Source organism: Crassostrea angulata, chromosome 7 (genome assembly GCF_025612915.1).
Source record: "Crassostrea angulata isolate pt1a10 chromosome 7, ASM2561291v2, whole genome shotgun sequence".
NCBI classification, from domain to species: Eukaryota; Metazoa; Mollusca; class Bivalvia; order Ostreida; family Ostreidae; genus Magallana; species Magallana angulata.
The window spans coordinates 8,037,287-8,058,099 of NC_069117.1; the positions used below are offsets into that span (position 1 = coordinate 8,037,287).

Consider the following 20,813-nt stretch of genomic DNA (forward strand, 5'->3'; position numbering starts at 1 on the left):
AACTAGTTTTAATCTCTAACTAATTAATCTTAATTTAATTTAATTTAATCTCTAATCTAATTTCTAATCTCTACCATCAAGGGATATGAAATAGTTCTCTTTCAAATTAAAATACAGTAATTGTAATACATGTACTTTGTATAATTTATAAGTCATTTTTTATTTGGAAAATGTGGGCTACAGTAAATGTTTTTCTTTTGTTAAACTTATTCTGTCTACATATCAGATTCATTCAAATGTTCAGAAAAATCAAATTCATTTCATCTATAATAAATAAACAACAAGTTTTGCTTCTTTTTCTAATTTATTACTACATTCACATGTTCACATTTTTTATACAGCACCACACAAGCACCAGGTCATCAGTCAGTCAATCTTACAAACATTAAACCACACAAAATTGTTCATCGATACTGATAAACAAGGTCCTTGGGACCTTGACACAATTTAACTTGTTTGTGACACAACTTTCACTCTCCTACCACTTCATTCAAGCTAGCACTCCTCATCATTTGAATTGTAAAACGAAACAAAACTCTAGGAACTAGAATGCTCCAAATGTTTCTGATCAAATCTGCTCTTATAGTTCTTGGCCATGTAAATAAAGTAGGTTAGAGCCTCTTTTTCAATCACTGGAATTGATTTAAAATGTCTGGCAACATGCTGGAAATAAAATTAACATGATTTTTATTGAAAAACAATGTCATTTCTGATGTCATCAACCGCTAGGGGTAAATTAGACAAATGGAATAGAAATTCATCTAGTGTCAAGTCTTTAACAAAAATTGCTATTTTGTTAGACTTGACACTAGATGAATTTCTATTCCATTTGTTTAATTTACCCCTAGCGGTTGTTGACATCAGAAATGACATTGTTTTGCAATAAAAACATTTACATTTAACAAACTTTTGCATGTAAAGTATGTGGAAAGCTACCTTTATGACTTAAAACTTAACTTAAATGATGAATTTTATTACATCAAAGACAAATTTCCATAAAACGCATTTACTCAATATGTATGCACACACTGCTCAAGTTATAAGGCTTTATCTTTCAAAAACATAGGTAATCACAGATTACAAAGCTCACCGAGACGAGGCATCACCCCTACAGTGATTGGGAAGGCCAAAAATGTCAATGGGACTATGGCCCCACAGTTATTAATTTCAATGGGCCATTTTCATAATGAAAGGGCCATCTATTTATTCATTGGGGCCATTTTGTAAAATTGAAATTATCAAGGACCAACCTAGAGCAAAACAACTTCTATAAAATTTAAAAACTTAACCAACTGGTTAAATTTCATTTATTTGATGTGTTTATACATTACTGATGCAATTTTTGTTATGGTGTTTGCTTAATGATAAATAAAATCAGTCTCTGTACTTCTGTGTTTTTGGGAGGTATTAGTCAAACCCTTTGACCCAATTATTACCGTTATGTAGAGAATCTTTCAAACTTTGAAGATAACTGTAGGGAACGGTTTTTCTTATTATTTAAACATTAATTTTGCGAGTTATCAAATAATTACAAGTTACAACTAATTGTAGTATCGACACTTAAATAAATAAACATCGGTTGTAATTTTCAATGGAGTGTGGTTGCATCACCCGTATTTATAACCCCTACAGTAACGATAAGCATGGTAAGACAGTCGTGAGTTTTAATAATCACAACAGGGATTAATTGAGGCTGTGAACACGTCTTTTCAATTAGATAATCATCATTTTACTGCATTTTGGGGTTAGTTTACATAATTGAGAACTCAGAATACTGGGCGACTTCAACTTCTCTTTCGGAGGAAATTCTGGAATAATCTACCACGCATAAAAGAGTGGAAACTTCTTATTGGTTGTTTATTTCTGTTTTACCAAACACGACCAATGAAATTTGATGTTTTAAAACAAATGTATTAAAAGACGATTAGCTAAGTTGTACAGAATAAAATTTGCAGCGGACATCGCTAAAACTTTTATAACCGATGAGAAATTTGAATGCGCACTTCGGCGCGTAGAGTAATTGATTTAATGCGCCATTTTTCTCTTAAATGCGACTATGGCGCGTGGCGCAGGTCCTTCCCAATCACTGCCCCTATGAGACCACCTTTATCATATTATATGAAAATCATACTTTATGATCTTGGATATTCATGGATTCTGTTTTGACACAAAATCATATATCATCTGTTAAAAAATTGTATGATAATCATATGTTCATATATTAATCAATATAATAATATAAAATTAAATATTGCATCCTATCATACTTACAATATATATCATATAATACAATAAAATACTGTAATAAACAAAGATGATATTGTAAATATGAAATGACATTGTATTGTGTTAAAAACCTTATTGTATTTGATCACATAATACAACATTATTATATATAATACAATATTGTATTATATGATACAATATCATATTACATAATACATCATAACATTGAAACATATGATATTATATTGTATAATATAGTATGATATATTGTATTGTATGATATTGTATAATATTTGATACATAATATGATATTATATAATATTACAATATCATATAATACAGTTCAGCGTGATATAATTGTAAATTACAGAAACCAATATCATATTATACAATATCATATGATACAATATAATATTGTATCATAATATACAATACTATACAAAACAATGTCATGATACACTATCAAATCATAAAATATCAAAAAAATTGATACAATATCATATCATATCATATAACTTTTTACAATATAACATATGATATTATATTGTATCATATTAAACAAAAGTGTTTCATATCATACAATACTTTATCATAGGAATCGTGTTATATCATTTAACAATAACCTCATCTTTCTATCAAGCAGGTTTAAGTGAGGTAGGAGATTTCTTTAGCATCCTTGATAATGGAATTCAGGCTCTGCATCTGAAGCAACCTCTGCGTTTCATTTATAATATAGTTAAATCAACTATGCAAGCTATCATCTATAAATCATGTGACCTGTTCAAAAAAATCTAAACCTCATCCAGCATCCGAAACCTATGGCTCAGATTCAGCATTCAAGCCTGTCAGGTGCATCAGTATACATAAGACGCATCTCCATGCAAGTTTGGTGAAGTTCAGACCAGTAATAACTAAGATATCATCATCAGAGGGCACTAGCAATTAAAACTTAACCTGCTCCAGCATCCACAACCTATGGCTCAGATTCAGCATCCATGCCTGTCAGGTGCATCTGTATCATAAGACACACCATCCATTCAAGTTTGGTGAAGTTAGGACCTGTAATAACTAAGATATATTTTTTAGCATCCTTGATAAATGAGATCAAGCTCTGCATCTGAAGCTTCCTCTGTGATTCATTCATATTACAGTTTAGTCAACTATGCAAGTTTGAAATAGTACTATCATCTATTAAACATGTGACCTGTTCCAAAAAACTTAACCATATCCAGCATCTGAAACCTATGGCTCAGACTCAGCATTCAAGCCTGTCAGGTGCATCAGTATCATAAGACGCACCATCCATGGAAGTCTGGTGAAGTTAGGACAAGCAATAACTAAGATATAATCATCAGAGGGCACCTGTTTCAAAAACTTTAACCAGCTCTAAAAACCTTAACCTCCTCCAGCATCCGAAACCTATGGCTCAGATTCAGCATTCAAGCCTGTCTGGTGCATCAGTATCATAAGATGCACCATCCATAGAAGTCTGGTGAAGTTAGGACCAGTAGTAACTAAGATATCATCATCAGAGGGCACCTGCAACAAAAACTTTAACCAGCTCTAAAAACCTTAACCTCCTTCAGCATCTGTAACCTATAGCTCAGATTCAGCACCCAAGCCTGCCTGGTGCATCAGTATCATAAGATGCACCATCCATGCAAGTTTGGTGAAGTACGGACCAGCAGTAACTTAGATATTGCTATCAAAGGGCACCTGCAACAAAAACTTTAACCTGCTCCAAAAACCTTAACCTCCTCCAGCATCCGAAACCTATAGCTCAGATTCAGCATTCAAGCCTGTCTGGTGCATCAGTATCATAAGACACACCATCCATGCAAGTTTGGTGAAGTACGGACCTGCAGTAACTTAGATATTGCTATCAAAGGCCACCTGCAACAAAAACTTTAACCTGGTCCAACAACCTTAACCTCCTCCAGCATCTGAAATTTAGGACTCAGATTCAGCATCCTAGTCTTTCAAGTCCATAAGTAGGTCCAGATGCATCATCCATGCAAGTTTGGTGAAGATAGGACAAGTAATAGCTTAGATACAGGACATGCAACAAAAACTTTAACCAGGTCCGGACGCCGACGCCGACACCGACGCCGAGGGTATAGCATAAGCTCCCCCTGACTTCGTCTCGGTGAGCTAAAAATGATGATTAAAATAAGGATCAACAAAAATAACAAAACAACCTAATTTACCTGAAACACTTGAAAAATTGTTTGTACAACAACATTGGCTTTAATTATTTCAACAATAAAATGCTTTCTTTGGGGATTCATCCCTGATATGAAGGTGGCGACATTGTAGAAAAAATACATAATCTATATTAGCTGGTTATGTAAATGTTTTCTGCAATAATCGCTACATTCATAACTTGCATGAATCATCAAAGCAAGCATTTCATTGTTTATATTTACATCTTTCTTTTAACAAATTAATGAATTGATCGTAAAGAGTAAGTAAAATTAACTAAATTACTGGTATAGTTAATTTACATTAGTAGGCTAACTAAAAAAAGTAGCGAAGCCGTCTTTATTACATGTGTAAATGGAAATTTAAGTTTGACATCATCATGATTATTTCATGCAGTCCGTGATTTTTCTTGGGTTAAAAAGGTTTTGACCAATCGATAACAAGGCGAGTAGATTTCAGTCCTGTCAAGTTTCTACATAGCTAAAAAATAATTTGACCTTTTCTTTTGCTCTATTATTACTTCAAGAAAATGAAAACAAGTTTAAAGAGAAAATCTGAATGTTTAAATTATTGTTTTCCTAAAAAAATTAAAAGTTTTATATAATTGTCACAAACTGTCAATATTCACAACCAGACATTTTTTTAATATTTAGGATAATTTTAAGATAATTAAATACATGTATATACTCTATACAGTTTAGGGTAATAATGCATGTGTATTATATAGGACCTATAAAAAGTACATTGGTATATGGTGATAAACACTATAACTTATTATTTACTGCACAAAAGGTTGCGACACTAAGTTATAAGCTAGTGTGGGTCCTGTTAAAGAATTAGAATAAAAAGAGGGAATCATTCTTGATGGATGTAAATATATACCGGTACATATAAAGCCATTTGTGGATCATACTGCTGTAATACACTCATTAAGGTTGCTTTGGATGTTAATCATTTACAACACTTACATCTGCTAACTGGGCTTTGTTCATTCCTGGTCGAGTTAGCAACTTGAAGTGCCTTTTGTACCGCCTCAACGTGTTCACTGGCATTTGAAAAAAGTCTATCTACAAGTCAATAACACATAATTTTAGAATCAAAGATACCATTGACAATACTTCTCTCCCTCTCCTCAAAATCTCCAGAAAAGTTAAAATCAATAAAAGCTATATTTATCAATAAGCAAATTTAAATGTTGGCAATTTTTTTTAAAGTCTTGTGAAAAAATACCAACCTCTGGCAAATCCTCCGAGCCATCTATGGACCCGTTCTCATCTTCACTGTCCTTCCTCTTCCTCTTGGACCTCACGCTCTGAATAACGTTTTTATGATAGTCACAGATATAAATATGTGAGACCTAAAGGAAACAATTATACAAAACATACAAAGTATTAATAGTTTAATAGTTTGTGTATGTGGTTCTTGCAGAACCTGTAGTTAGAGATCCATACATCTCAGTCATTAAATTTAATGCAGGTTTTCGTCATTCTAAACATGCAGCTTTATTGGACTGATTTTTAGAAAATTTATGAACCTTGAAAAGCAATGAGGGGAAAAATGTAAATCTGATCGAAACTAATTTATTTTAAAGGCCGAACATTTTTACCGGGTGGTAAATCTCAGGGGAGGGCGGGGCTTAATTTCTAGAGGTGTGAAAGCCTCCGGGGCTTGCAGTCTACCTGCGGTCGTGAACGCTGCTAATCACTATACACAGGAAGCAAATTAATACACAGGAAATAAACAATTAGTCAGAATTGGCCATAGTTTGAATATGTTATTGTTCTAATGACCATACGAAGCGATTTTATACAGAAATGTTTTGCGTCGTCCGAATTTTCTCTAAGCACACGTGTGTAAAGTACAATTGAAAAAAAATCAGTAAATTAATTCTGCTTTAAAATATAAGTCGGTACATTGTGTTTAGCCCTTGACATTGTTTAGGAAGGATATTTTAATAAATATAATTGTATAAGAAAACCATACGATCAGTTGGAATGTGGAATGTAAAGGCAGCCATTACACGGTGACAATTAATGGAGTTCGTTTTCCATTGAGTGACGTTTTTGTGCAACAAGTTCCAGTTGAGTGTATTACCAGTAAATACAGCTTAAGTAGCTCAGAAGAGTGTATGTGCTTTGGAGCTGCTCATGCATCTTCGTAGAATTTATTAGATCACATGCATTCAACATGATTGAAATATAGATTGCGTATTTTCAATTACTGAATAATTATTTTTCATAAACAATGTTGATACTTGTGATGTTAAAAATTCAATTAATAATCCCCCTCTTAATACGTGACGGAAGATATCAAAGATAACGTTGTTAATTGCTAGTAAACAGAAATCCGCGGACCTGGCAAGATCACGCTCGGACGATCACGTCAATCAAACTGGGTGCTATTGTTTCAAACTTGATTGACAAGCGGCATCTTTTTGAAGTTTGTACAGGTAAAAAAGGGGGCGTTTGTAAAATGTTCGGCCTTTAAAACATCAATTAAATGTATGGTGTAAAACCTGCTATGACTTTACAAATCATTTAGAGTTCAATCACTACTTATTCTGTCATTAATTTTACTTGGCGAGTGTGCATTTGTTTTCAGATTGTACAGTCATAAATGTGCAACACTGGCAGAAATGGCACAAAATACAATAGCTTCTTTTTAATTTATCAGTAGTAATGTATGACACCTTACAATTTCTCAGCCTAAAGGTCATGTATCCCTTTTAAAATAGGCATAATTCTATTTACCCTATCATCTCTTGCCAACTTGAGTTTCCTCTGCTGAACAGTTTTTTGGATTCTTTTACTGTAGCTTGCATTTCCTGCACTGTTGTTACATCTTTCACTATTATCAATCAGACAACAGATTTGATCATGTCCCGGACGACTGTCATCCTCAGTACTGAAACCATTCACGGACATGCTATCCTTACTGTAATTAAAAAAAGCTGTCAATATCAAATGGCTATTTTTATACAATTAATTGTGTTGATAATAGTTTCCAACAACGGACATTAGTAAGTAGTTCTCTCAAACCAAGCAGCAAGAAAAAAATATTTTTTTGTTGAATATTAAAATTGGCTGATTTTAATGTAGAGAAGGACATCTTTGAACAGAACAGTCTGTGACTGCCTAGAATTTCTCACCCAGATTGCCCCTCGTTTGGAGATGACGGTCGAGGATTTCTCTGCTTTGGTCTGTGTAGCCAAAGATTTGTTTTCCTTCTTCTTTTCTTGGAAACAGCTTGACCCTATAGTGGATTGCCATTGACAAATGTATGCACAAGATTCACTATTATGAAATACTATTGTCTATCAAATCAAATAATAAGTTCCCTTTCCTTCACTATAAAGTTTTGTTCCATGTCTGAAATGTTATGTCTATAAGAGGGATATACTCCATCCCAAGATATTTAATGAGCAAAACATTTTCATAAGCCATTCAATTTTCAAAAATACCGGTACCTCGATCAGGGTTAAAACAATATTTTCTCAAAGAAGGAAGACACTTCATCTCTGTTCACAATTTACCTCGAGAAATTCACAGGAATGAAAAAAGATTTCTCATGCAGATTTATAATGGGTAAATCTGAAAACTCTTAATTCCACTCGGAAGACATTTTGGTCATCTCGCTTAATCATTTTAAATGTAATCCCCATACTAAGCCTTTTAATGGAAGAAGCATTTCAAAAGTCTCAAGGAGAAATTTTGGGATTTTTTTCATACTATTAAACAATCATCTTTGAACCCTGAGTTTTTCACTCAAGAAGATATGCTGCATAAATAACCTGGGACGAAGTAGAAACATCATTAGGCCTATCAATTTTGATGATTGTTCAAGCACTTCTATACAATGTTACACTGGGCTTCATTGCAGGAGATGGGACAACAACAAGAACTGACCTCTGTGTTAGCGTCTGTATTGTCAAGTTTGCTGTCCTCCTCTGTCAGGCTAGAGTTAGGTAGGGCGGAATAATTATGTAGGGACTGGTCCCCACCAAACATCAGAGAAACACACGGATCTGAGAAAAGATCAGATAATTCACTTGGTCGTGTCGTAAGAACAACTAACAATATCACGGAACTCAGACTCTTTTCTTGCATTTAACATAGCTTTTATTTTGTACTAAACACGTCAGTGCAGAATACAGAAGATGAGAAGTCAGCATGAGTCTTGAGTGTTAAACTGCTGTGAAATCGTGTATCTGCAGTCAATATTTGATTTCGATAATTCGGAAATAATCTATTCTTCCAATTTCAGCTCAAATTCTTGCTTTCCATATCAATAATAAATTACTCACCATGAAGTGAATATGGCTTGCAGATTTCACTTGTAGGCCTTGCATTCGCTTTCGTGTTCTCTCTGTTATGGCGGCTTGTTTAGCTCATTAAAGGTTAAAGGTCAAATGACGTCTAGGCCACGCCTACAAACTTAAAAGAGAAACGCAAAAGGTCCGATTTTCCTCAAATTAATACCAAATTCTGGACACTGAATTTAAAAAGGAAAATTATTCGTAAAATTTGGAAAATGCCACCAAAACTTTTTATTTGAAAGGTGAAAGGAGCTGATCACGTGGTTGGTTTGTTTAATGACAAATCCCTCATTTACATGAGCGTCATGAGAATCTTCAGATTTCATTGGTTAAAGGGAGCACGTTGTTGACGTTCCAGCCAATCATCTTTCCTGAACGATAGACATAGCTCCTTGCATAGTGGTAGAGAAGTAGCGTGGGTCTTTACTATTGGAAATCTTCACAAGGGTACTGGTAGGTAAAAATTTATTACAACGTTATGGTGATACGCATTCACTTTCAATAATTTTTTTGCACAACTTAAGACATTTTTCTACTTGATGCACAATTTTGTGAGTATGCCATTACCTCATAAGACAATGCTATTTAGTTGAATATTACGCGGTCGCGAAGCGTTGGTCTGCCATTATGACTGCCATAATGGATTTGCATAGGAAATAGAGGGTCTGTTTAGTCGCCATTTACTTCACTAATTTAACATAACAAGGTATCTTTATATGTTTAATATACAGTTTTATCATTCTTTTGCATATGTAAGTAATTTACAAGTGTCTACAGTAATTTCTTTACGCAGTTTTTTCCGACCGAAGCGACCCTCCTTTGTTCTACATAGGCCGTTAAACGCCATATACAAGCCATAGCGCTTCGTTCATGTACAATGTTCTATGCCTTACTGTATAAACCCTATACTGTAGTATAATGCATAGGAGACACCAAAACAAACTAGAATCTCCCACAAATCAAAATATAACTGTGATTTTCTTAGAAAAGATGGGAAATGGGTAAAATTTAAGTGGACTTTCATTCATGGTATTGGAATTTGACATTGCAGGGTGATTTTTGAGGTCGTTCTTTGTCGGCGAGCTCTTGGTCCGCCATGTCTACTGAATACTGTGTATTGAAGAATAGGCCTATGGGATCTTTCTATAGTGAAACAGAATGACAGAAAAAATGAAAAATTTCATTAATTAGATGGAGAATACTTTACAAATTGGTTTAGTTGGATATTTTGATAAATATTTTGGACTTTGATGCTAAAATTATGCCACATTTGCATATTTTATTCATAAATTTTCTTAGGTAATTTTTTTGGAAAAAGATGTATTTACTCTTAAATGGTATAAGTAAAAAATATAAAGGTGTTGTTCATTTGCAAATTATGGATTGATTCAAATAATTATAAATATTTATCCTAAAGATTTTTTTAATGGGTAATTTTTAAAAATTTATTTTTAAAATTTTAAATCAAACCACCCAAAGACACACACACATTAGTTTTCCAGTTTTGAAATTATAAAGATGGGAATTGTTCACTTTCAAAAAGAATTGAAGAAATAGCTATTTTTATTATTAAAAATGATATTAAAGTAAATAAATTGTTGAATTTTTTGGTACTTAGGTAGCCTACTTGAAGTTTGAGCATAATAAACAATGGGAAGAAAGGATGGCAAACCAAGAGGACGCATGTCGTCGTATGCATTTTTTGTGCAAACCTGCCGTGAAGAGCACAAGAAGAAGTGTCCAGATGAAAATGTAGTTTTTGCTGAATTCACCAAAAAGTGTGCTCAGAAATGGAAAGTGAGTACCACATATTTTAATATGCCAAGTACCGGTACTAATGTTTTATAAATGTTTGCCACTGGAAAATTACAGAGGAATATATTTTAACCTCTGAAAAAGAAGGAGAAACTTTGTTTTAATAAATAAAATGTTGACTCTTTTTGTGCAGGAAATGAGTGCCAAGGAAAAGAGAAGGTTTGAAGAGATGGCTGAGAGAGACAAGTCTAGATATGAGAAAGACATGGCCAACTATGATCCCCCTGCCGGTGGAGCCACAGGAAAGAGGAAGAAGAGAGCAAAGGATCCAAATGCACCCAAGAGAGCCTTGTAAGTCTTTAAAATAAATTAATAAGATTTTGGTTATTGACCAAATGCATGATTTGGTTTTATTTACAATAGATGAATTTTATTTTCAGGTCTGCATTCTTTTTCTTTTGCGGTGATGAGCGCCCAGACGTGAGAGCAGCACATCCTGAATGGTCTGTGGCAGAGGTTGCCAAGGAACTGGGAAAGAGGTGGGAGAAGGTCACCAACAGATCCAAGTTCGAGGCCAGAGCCGAGGCGGACAAGGCAAGATATGCAAAGGTAGGTAACTCAGGATATCACACTTCTTTGAAGAGACAATGATACTGTTGAAATAATTTTATTTTCAGATACATGTGTTAGTATGATCTATTAAATGATATCTTAATATAATCTAATACTTCTTGTAGGAAATGGAGGCTTATAGAGGAGGTGGATCAGTTCCCAAAGCTTCTCCAGCCAAGAAAGCCAAACCTCAGCCTAAAGAAAGTGATGAAGATGATGATGAAGAGGAAGAAGATGATGAAGATGATGACGAGTAAAAACCAATAACTACAAGACCTCCGTTATGAGACAACAGAGATTTTAGTCGGCAAGCACCATTGTCTCACTTCAGAACAAATGAAGCCTTTTACTTGTACATAGACTGAAATCTTTTTAAAAAGTGCATTGGTTCCCAGTTATTTTATTTCTCTTTATTGTTAGGCATGTCTCTGTCTTGTGCTACTACACAGGATTATTTTTTTTCTGTGTTAAACATGTCGCTCCAAGTTTGATACAGAGGTGAGATTTGACCATTTGCACATCTCGTGCCATTACTGGTTGGTAGTTATCTGATCATGACATGATTGTAAATCAAAACTTTTGAGGAGTACTCATTTTTTGTTTTTCCATTTTGACAGACTCCACATTTTCTCATGATTCATTAAGATGATTTCATAAAATTTCTCATGTGTTTTATAGAGTCCCTTGAATTCTGGAAATACTGTAATGAAAAAAAATCATTTGAAAATATTTTTCTTGCAAAGTTGTACAAATTAGAAAAATATTTATATATCTTACATTGTTCTGTTTAATACTATTTTTTAAATATTGTAAATTAATTGCAATAAATTTATGTATACCTTTTACTCTTGTGAATTCTTAGTTGAGGTAACATGTTCAACTCTTTTGTCAGGTTTATTAGATCAAAACCATGAAATGAGTTACAAATAGAAATCTACAACTGTTTAATCTGGGCTGGGCATTACACAAGAACTTGAGACTTGCATTTACATTTATAAAGGCGGATAATTCATTAGCAACAAAGTTTAAAATAAATGCCAGTAAAATGCTTGAGGCTACTGTCAAAAATAGTTCTGAAGAAATATTATTTTTAATTTGAAAGTTTAGGACCATCCCACAAGACTGAATAGATTTATAAATTAACCACAAGTTCTTTGATTAAAAAACAAGAGGCCCATGGGCCACATCGCTCACCTGAGGAACAATAGGTATGATAAAATCAGCTCAATGGAGTCATAATACAAACTATCTGGACAATATACAATAATTCATGTAAATCCTGTATAAATAAAATCCATTTTCCCCTGGATATTCTTATGTTTATAATCATTAGTCCCTTTTCTAACAGGATGATTTTATAGTCATATCATGTGTTGAGTATTGCAGTTCTCAAAAAGATCCCTAACAATAGTTTATATATGGGATATGTAACCCAGGCAGTCGACAGAACACCAGTGAGGGTCATACAATGTATTTATTCAATATATACGAAAAACCTGAAACATACAACATTGACTCATTTGACAATTATCTCAGAATACGGTACAATAACTTGGATAAAGATTATTTAATATATAGCATGGAATTGTTAAATTATAAACATAGAATATATTTATAAGTAATAAATTACACAAGAATTACCAGACACCGGCAGCTAATCGCAGACAAAGCTTGCGCTTAATCTTCATGCAGGTCTGTCCCCTCTCAAGGCAAGACAAAGTGTGCGCGGGCCTGGTTAGTTAGGCGGGAATATTGGTTAGTAGAAGTTAAATTTAGAATGTTGTCAGACAGGTCAAACGGGTAGTCGAATGGTCAAATAAAAATAAACAATTACACGTGGACAATCTCACCTGGAGATGTAAATAAAACACACACACATGCACACAGAAACAATTACGTTTACAAATAGACAAACATTATATATTAATTACTTACACTGGTTACATATTCCCCCCTTTTGTTTAAATGGCTCCTGACATGGTCTGAAATAAACAATTTATTTATTAATAAAATTTTATTGATCACCAAGCAATCATAACCACCATAGCACAAACACTAAATATCAGGGAACTTCACTCAAGATAACCACCAGCTTGATATATAAAACCCATCATCAGAACAAATAATCACTATTTACAAACATATACATAAACCTTAATCCAAACCAATTCCTCTAACTGAGACTTTCCCCAGATGACCAACATCCATGATCAACAACAAATGGATCAAGAAATGCACAATGCACCCATGACAACTTTACAGCTGAAACCAATCAATTCTCACATCAACAGCAATTTTCAAATAGCATTACTGCCTAGGGTTGCTTAATTTGCATATTATATATTGGGGATTCAGTTAAACAACATTCAGTAAGGAATAAAGTACAAATTCAGTTTATTACCCTCAATTATAAACACAACCATATGACAACAATTATGACAATTAATATAAAAGATGGTTAAAATATCAAATCATTCACTTTCACTTTGTCTTTTCCACATAAAAACATTCTATTCACTACTTGTCTGTCCAATTCCCATACCAATCTGGTCTCCTCTTTTCTCTGCCTGATCGTCTAAGAGGCGGATTCTTTTCCCTTGTAGTTTTCGTCTCTTCATTCTCTTCGTTTTCTTCCTTAGCCATGTCCTTCAATTCTGTCAAATCCATATGGGTTGGAAGGCTAAAATTCTGTTCTGCTATCTGATTTGCTTCCATATAGGATCGATGGAGGCTGGATGACTAAAATTCTGTTCAGCAAACTCATCCACTTCTGTAATATCACTCGGATGTGACTGGTAAAAGGAATGTGATGTGAAAGGAAAAGATATATTTTTGGTTAAAGAACTTTCTTCCTCAGAAAAAATTGAACCCACATCCTCTGAATCATTGTTCCTATCAGTCGTACGAGTAACATATCTCATAATAGCCACATCAGAATCAGAATCTGATGAATTAGAAGACATCCGCTCTTCAATCACTGAACCACCAGATGTGCCTTTAGATCTCACTCTGTCATGATTTTCTTTAGGCTGGGGCTTCTTCCCCTCTGAAAGATTGGGACAGGGTAACAACATGTTCCTATGCAATGTCCGCATTCTACTGCCCTCTGTTTTTACTTTATAAACTGGCAAATCAGGAATTTTCTCTTTCACAATATAAATTGGTTCATCCCACTTATCAGCCAATTTATTTTTTCCTTTTAACCCCACATTTCTGGTCAACACTTTGTCTCCCACTTCTAACCTTGCTTCACGTATCTTAGCATCATACCTCTCCTTGTTCTTCTCTGCAGACTTCTTTGCTTCAGCTGCTGCTATGTTGAAAGCTGTTTCCATTCTCATCTGTAACTTACCAACATAGTCGCTGTGATTCTTATGTTCCTCCTCATCAGGATTGATACCTAAAAAAGAATCAATAGGAAGCCGTGGGTGCCACCCAAACATTAAAAAGTGTGGAGAATAACCTGTCGCGTCACTCTTTGTTGCATTGTACGCTTGGACTAAAGGAGCTACATGTGATTTCCAATCTGCTTTCTGTTCATGTTCCAATGTACCTAACATTTTTAGGAGGGTCTGGTTGAATCTTTCAGCTGATCCGTTACCCATTGGATGATACGGAGTGGTGCGAGTCTTTTTGATGCCTAACATTTTACACAGTTCCTTGATAACCTTAGACTCAAAGTTCCTGCCTTGATCACTATGCAATTTTTCTGGAAAACCATAGTGCAGGAAAAAATTTTCATATAATGCCTTTGCTGTGACCGTGGCTCTTTGGTTGCGGCAAGGTATGGCCTGCGCAAAGCGTGTAAAATGATCAGTTATGATCAATATATCCTCTGTCCCCCCTTTGCTTTTCTCAAGACTTAAAAAGTCAATGCACACTAACTCCAAAGGGTGTGTACTTTCAATTGGGACCAACACAGCAAAAGGCTTTGCTGGGGTTTTGCGCCTAATACATCTAGGGCAATTGTCTACCTTCTGACTAATTTCCCTTTCCAAACCTGGCCAAAAATACCTATGCTTAGCTAACCAAAGAGTCTTGTCCTTACCTGGATGACCGGTATCTCTATGAATTCCCTGAAAAACTACTTCTCTGTACACCTCTGGGATAACTAACTGATTCACCTCTCTGTCCTCAATTTTCGCGTTCCTGTATAAAATCCCATCTTTAAGATGAAGTTTCCTCCATTCCCTACAAAATCTCTGGACGGGAAAAATCTCTCTCTTCACATTATTGGTAAATCTGTTGGGATAAAATCCTTGTTCATTAAGTCCTATCACTCTTGCTATCACCTTGTCCTTCCTCTGTTCTATTCTCCAATCTATATCACTTATGTGTTGAACATCTCTAGACTTCTCATAATTAGCTACAGAGTCAGCTCCTATACTATGACAGTATGGTACAGCACATAACACAGACTGGCAAATGGCCTTGACAGCATCGGAGAACAGCTCTGGCTGTCTGGACAATCCATCCGCATCAGCATTCTGCCGACCGGGCCTGTAGGTTAAAGTAAAGTTATAACTTGCCAATGCAGCTACCCACCTTTGGCTTGTTGCATCTAACTTAGCTTTATGAAGCACATAGGTAAGAGGATTGTTATCAGTGACTACCTGGAAAGATGTTCCATATAGGTAATCATGAAATTTGTCACTGATCGCCCATTTGAGAGCCAGAAATTCCAACTTGTGGGCCGGATAATTCCTCTCACTTGGTCGTAATCCCCTACTGGCATATGCTATAACCTTTGTCTTACCGTCTTGCACTTGGTAAAGAACTGCCCCTAAACCAACACTACTAGCATCTGTATGCAAAGTAAATGGGAGTTTGTAATTTGCAAAACCAAGAATTGGAGGTTGGATAAGTTTCTGTTTAATAGCCTTAAATGCCTCATCCTCTTTATCAGACCACTTCCAGGGAACAGGTTTTACCTTGTTTGTGTATTTCTTCATCTGCTTGTTGGTTCCATGTCCTTTCAGAAGATCATTCAAAGGAGCAACTATCTGGGCAAAATGTGGGACAAATCGACGATAATAGCCGGCAAACCCCAAAAACTGTCTCAGCTGCTTGAGGTTTCTAGGTGCAGACCACTCCTTCACAGCTGACAATTTCTCCGGGTCTGTCTCTATTCCCTTTTCTGAAATAATGTGTCCTAAATAAGTCACTGACTTTTTAAACAATTCACATTTTGATGGTTTGAGCTTGAGACCATGTTCAATCAATTTGGAAAAAACATTTTTCAACCTTCCACAATGTTCCTCAAAAGAATTTGAAAAGATTAAAACATCATCCAAAAATATTAAACATTCTCGCAAATGCTTTTCGCCCATACACTTTTCCATGAGTCTCTGGAATGTGGCTGGTGCATTTGTGAGACCAAAACTCATTCTGTTACACTTGAAAAAGCCCAAGTTACCCACTGAAAATGCCGTTTTATGCTTGTCTCACTCTTCTAACTCCACCTGCCAGTAGCCTGATCTTAGGTCAAGTTTGCTGAAAAATTTCGCGCCATATAGGGTATCAATAATGTCATCGAACCGTGGCAACATGTAACAATCTTTTCGCGTTTTTGCATTCAACATTCTCATATCTAAACAAAACCGCAATGAACCGTCCGATTTCCGGCAAAGTACGACATTGGAGGAGTAATTACTATTTGACTCTCTTATCACTCCCGCATCTAACATTTCTTTAATATGTTGACGCACTTCGTCATACATACCAGGTGGTACGCGGCGGTATGGTTGTTTAAATGGAGTATGGTCCTCTAACTCAATTGAATGCTTAACTAAGTTAGTTTTTCCCAAGTCTAATGGACCTGTTGAGAATACATGACTATATTCCCTAAGGATGGACTTCACATACTCATATTGCTTGTCACTCAGTGCATTGGAATCAACTTTGACTCCTAACTCTATAGGGTCACACTGTATAGTATTGGGTTGGGTTGCTTGTATGGGCGTAAGGTCATCTACCACCTTAACCTCTTGTAGACTACAAAGCACAGTACCACGTTTTATCGAAATAGGCTTTGCAGAGATATGTTACATATCTTAACTTGTACACATGGTTTTGAAGTCAGAGTGGACAACTTTACTATTCTGGGGCACACCGTAAAAGTGGAATCACTATTACAGTTTTCAGTAACTACCGTCATATGCTCTTTGACAGGAATACCCTTAGTAAACCCTTTGACCATTACTGATTCATTTGGTTCTACCATAATTGTCTTCTTAGACACAGACCGTACACAGTAAGATTGACATTTTAAGCTTCCATTGTTTGGGTATTTCACTGAGACTTTGAGTAGCATCACTTAAATCTCTACAGAGTCTTAGTACATTTGTACCTATGATCATAGGACAGGTTTTGTTAAAGTTAGTGTCTGGTACAATTAACACAGGGACAGCTAAATCTATGTTCATAAATGGAATTGTTATACAGCACTCTATATAACCCATGTACTTCAACAATGAACCATCTGCAATAGAGACTTCTAAGCCCAAGCTTGTTAAATTTCTCATTTCAGGTTGGTTTTTCAATGAATTATAACCTGTTTTTGACAAAGTAGTAATCATTGACCCGCTGTCAATAAGTGCATTTACATTTTCACCTTCAACAACTATCTCTATTTCATTAGACTCACCTATTAACTCACACTTGTATGATTGGCCTTGAAAATTGTCTTCGGTCCCTGGTCGGCCCTCATCAGAGACCTTCATGCGTTTGGGTTACTCGACTTTGTAGCTTGGTATCCTCTTTGCCCTTGATCCTGAACTTGATAATTTCTCTTATCAGAATAATTTCCTCTGAAATTTCCTCTGAAATTACCTCTTTGGTACCCTCTCCCTCTGGAACCTCTGTGGTAATTTGTCCTCTCTCCCTGTTCATACCTGTTATACTGGGTTCCTGGTCTTCCATCTAGCTTCTCTAAGATTTTGTTGAATTTGTCATCCATCTTACCTTCTAATCTTTGTTCTAATTCACCTATTTTCTTGTTCAACTTCTCTTCCAAGTCATCCTCGACTACTGACATCCCATATTGATGAACTGGTTTTCTGTCTTTAGAGTTTGAAATAAAAATCTCTCTCTCTACCCTTCTTATTTCTAGTAAAAGCTTGTCATAATTTTTTATGGAATCATATTTGTGCCTTGTTTGACCTTTTAAATTCTCTGAACTGAGCGATGTCCAGAACTTGTGTCTAAGCAAATCATTCTTTGCAGTTCTTTCTAAATAACCATTATCAATTGCAGTCTGAAGCATGGTTTCAAGTCTGCAACCAAATGTTGTGACACACTCACCAGGTAATTGGAAAGCATTAAAAAATTCTTGCATAATCATACCGTTGGTTGAAATCTCACCAAACAAAACATCAAGCTTTGACAGAATTTGTTTTACAGTTGCTCTTTCCCCCAACGGTATGAGCATAGTACAGTAAACTCTCAACCTTCTCTTGAGGCCAAAGAATTGTCCTGGGGCCAAAGTCTTAACAATTATAAAGAATCATCTGGCTGATTAGTTTCTGAGAAGATTTTTAAAGATTTACCCTATAAATTCCTTTATTAAACTTTGACCCCCCCATTGTGGCCCCACCCTACCCCTGGGGATCATTATTTTCACAGCTTTGAATCTACACTACCTGTGAGGATGCTTTCACACAAGTTCCAGCTTTCCAGGCTGATTAGTTTCTGAGAAGAAGATTTTTAAAGATGACTCTGTTTATTCCTATGTAAAACATCGACCTCCCATTGTGGCCCAAACCTACCCCCAGGGGTCATGCTTTTCACAAATTTGAATCTACACTAACTGAGGATGCTTCCACACAAGTTTTAGCTTTCCTTGCTAATTAGTTTCTGAGAAGAAGATTTTTAAAGATTTACTGTATATAATCATATGTTTAACTTCAATCCCCCATTGTGGCCCCAACCTACCCCCAGGGGTCATGATTTTCACAACTTTGAATCTTCACTACCTGAGGATGCTTCCACACAAGTTCCAGCTTTGCCTTCGAATTAGTTACTGAGAAGAAGATTTTTAAAGATTTACTGTATATATTCCTATGTTAAACTTCGATCCCCCATTGTGGCCCAACCCTACCCCCGGGGGTCATGATTTTTACAACTTTGAATTTACACTACCTGAGGATGCATCCACACAAGTGTCAGCTTTCCTGGCTGATTAGTTTCTGAGAAGAAGATTTTTAAAGATTAACTGTGTATATTCCTATGTAAAACGTCGATCTCCCATTGTGGCCCAAACCTACCCCCGGGGGTCATGATTTTCACAAATTTGAATCTTCACTACATAAGGATGCATCCACACAAGTGTCAGCTTTCCTGACCAATTAGTTTCTGAGAAGAAGATTTTTAAAGATTTACCTTTTATATTCATATGTTAAACTTCGACCCTCCATTGTGGCCCCACCCTATCCCCAGGGGTCATGATTTTCACAAATTTGAATCTACACTACCTGAGGATGCTTCCACACAAGTTTCAGCTTTCCTGGCCGATTAGTTTCTGAGAAGAGGATTTCTAAAGATTTACTCTATATATTCATTTGTTAAACTTCGACCCCCCCCCCCCATTGTGGCCCCATTCTCAGGTGAGCTAAAAAGGTTAAGTTTACAATTCAATAAGTTGGTTTCTGGAAGAACAGATTTTGAAAATTTTCGTAATAAATATTGACAATTTTTTTACTTTTTAAAGCGCTAAGCATAGCTCAGCCCTTTATTGTCGTTAGACTTCAACTTCCGGTGCATCGAATAACCGCCCCCTATAAGCAAAAGTATACATCATTTAAACTGGTTAGGGAACCAGTTTCAGGGGTTTATGCACATAACTGCACGGGCTATTGTGAATCCAATTTACGGGTTATTGTAAAATTAATGTACGGGGCTTACATACATCATTGCAGGGACTGTCATGCAGTGATGAGGAAATATAGTGCGTATACAGAAGCTGAAATGCTATATACATATATCTGTTATATACATACAGAAGCTGGGTTAGCGCTTTTCAGTACTATCAGTACTTTGATTTAATTTTTAGCTTTTAAGATCTGTGTACAAACATAGAATTGTTAGCAAATCTCTGTATCTTGCTTATAATTCGAAGCAAACACTCAAAAATGGTTAGTAAATAGAAATTGTTAACAATTAAACACAAGAAACATTCACTATAACAAATAAAGAACACAATTTATTTTTTCGAAATGAATCATATATATACATGTATATACCTACATATTTCCGTAAGCGATATCAAACTCTATTTAAACTGAATAAACTAGAGAAAATGCCGAGCATCTCAACAAAAACCTATTGCATTAATCTACCATTACGCAAAAAATAATGCCGAATTACCGATAGAATGAATTGTATTTCAGTACTCCTACATCAGATTTTGCTTAATTTGCACAGGTAAACAGTTAACGTAACTGTTTGATTTACCGAAGTCTCTGTTTGATTTGATACGTAAAAATCACGAAATACAGACGACAGTTTCCAGGTTACAAAGGATAAATAATGAAAACGAAACGAAAATCAGAACAAGCTAACATCAACGTCATGTGTGAAAACTGTCAACGCATTGAAATATTTAGCCTCAATTTACTTCACAAAATCGGCACCAATATATTTTTCATGTTTCAAAAATTTCCCTTCATACGCGAACTGTTGCACAACAAGCAAATTCATCATAGTC

At 35.3% G+C, this 20,813-nt stretch overlaps 2 protein-coding genes across 4 annotated transcripts; one reads left to right on the plus strand and one right to left on the minus strand.

Annotated features, from left to right (window-relative positions):
* Window positions 1–285: 285 nt before the first annotated feature.
* LOC128193145 (histone deacetylase complex subunit SAP30L-like) lies at window positions 286–8,912 on the minus strand. Of its 3 annotated transcripts, none has more exons than XM_052866424.1 (7): window positions 8,732–8,912; window positions 8,334–8,452; window positions 7,577–7,680; window positions 7,179–7,362; window positions 5,663–5,740; window positions 5,397–5,495; window positions 286–663 (listed from the first exon to the last, which is right to left on the minus strand). In XM_052866424.1, the coding sequence occupies exons 2-7, from the start codon at window positions 8,433–8,435 to the stop codon at window positions 538–540; spliced, it is 693 nt and encodes a 230-aa protein (XP_052722384.1). In that variant the 5' UTR covers window positions 8,436–8,452; window positions 8,732–8,912; the 3' UTR covers window positions 286–537. The 3 variants fall into 3 exon arrangements, with proteins under 3 accessions (XP_052722384.1, XP_052722383.1, XP_052722382.1); XM_052866423.1 differs by having other exon boundaries at window positions 5,663–5,785; XM_052866422.1 differs by lacking the exon at window positions 8,732–8,912 and having other exon boundaries at window positions 5,663–5,785; window positions 8,334–8,549.
* A 149-nt stretch (window positions 8,913–9,061) lies between these two features.
* On the plus strand, window positions 9,062–11,955 carry LOC128193147 (high mobility group-T protein-like). The gene is made up of 5 exons (XM_052866425.1): window positions 9,062–9,196; window positions 10,362–10,540; window positions 10,692–10,849; window positions 10,939–11,107; window positions 11,236–11,955. The coding sequence occupies exons 2-5, from the start codon at window positions 10,394–10,396 to the stop codon at window positions 11,365–11,367; spliced, it is 606 nt and encodes a 201-aa protein (XP_052722385.1). The 5' UTR covers window positions 9,062–9,196; window positions 10,362–10,393; the 3' UTR covers window positions 11,368–11,955.
* The last annotated feature ends 8,858 nt before the right edge of the window (window positions 11,956–20,813 follow it).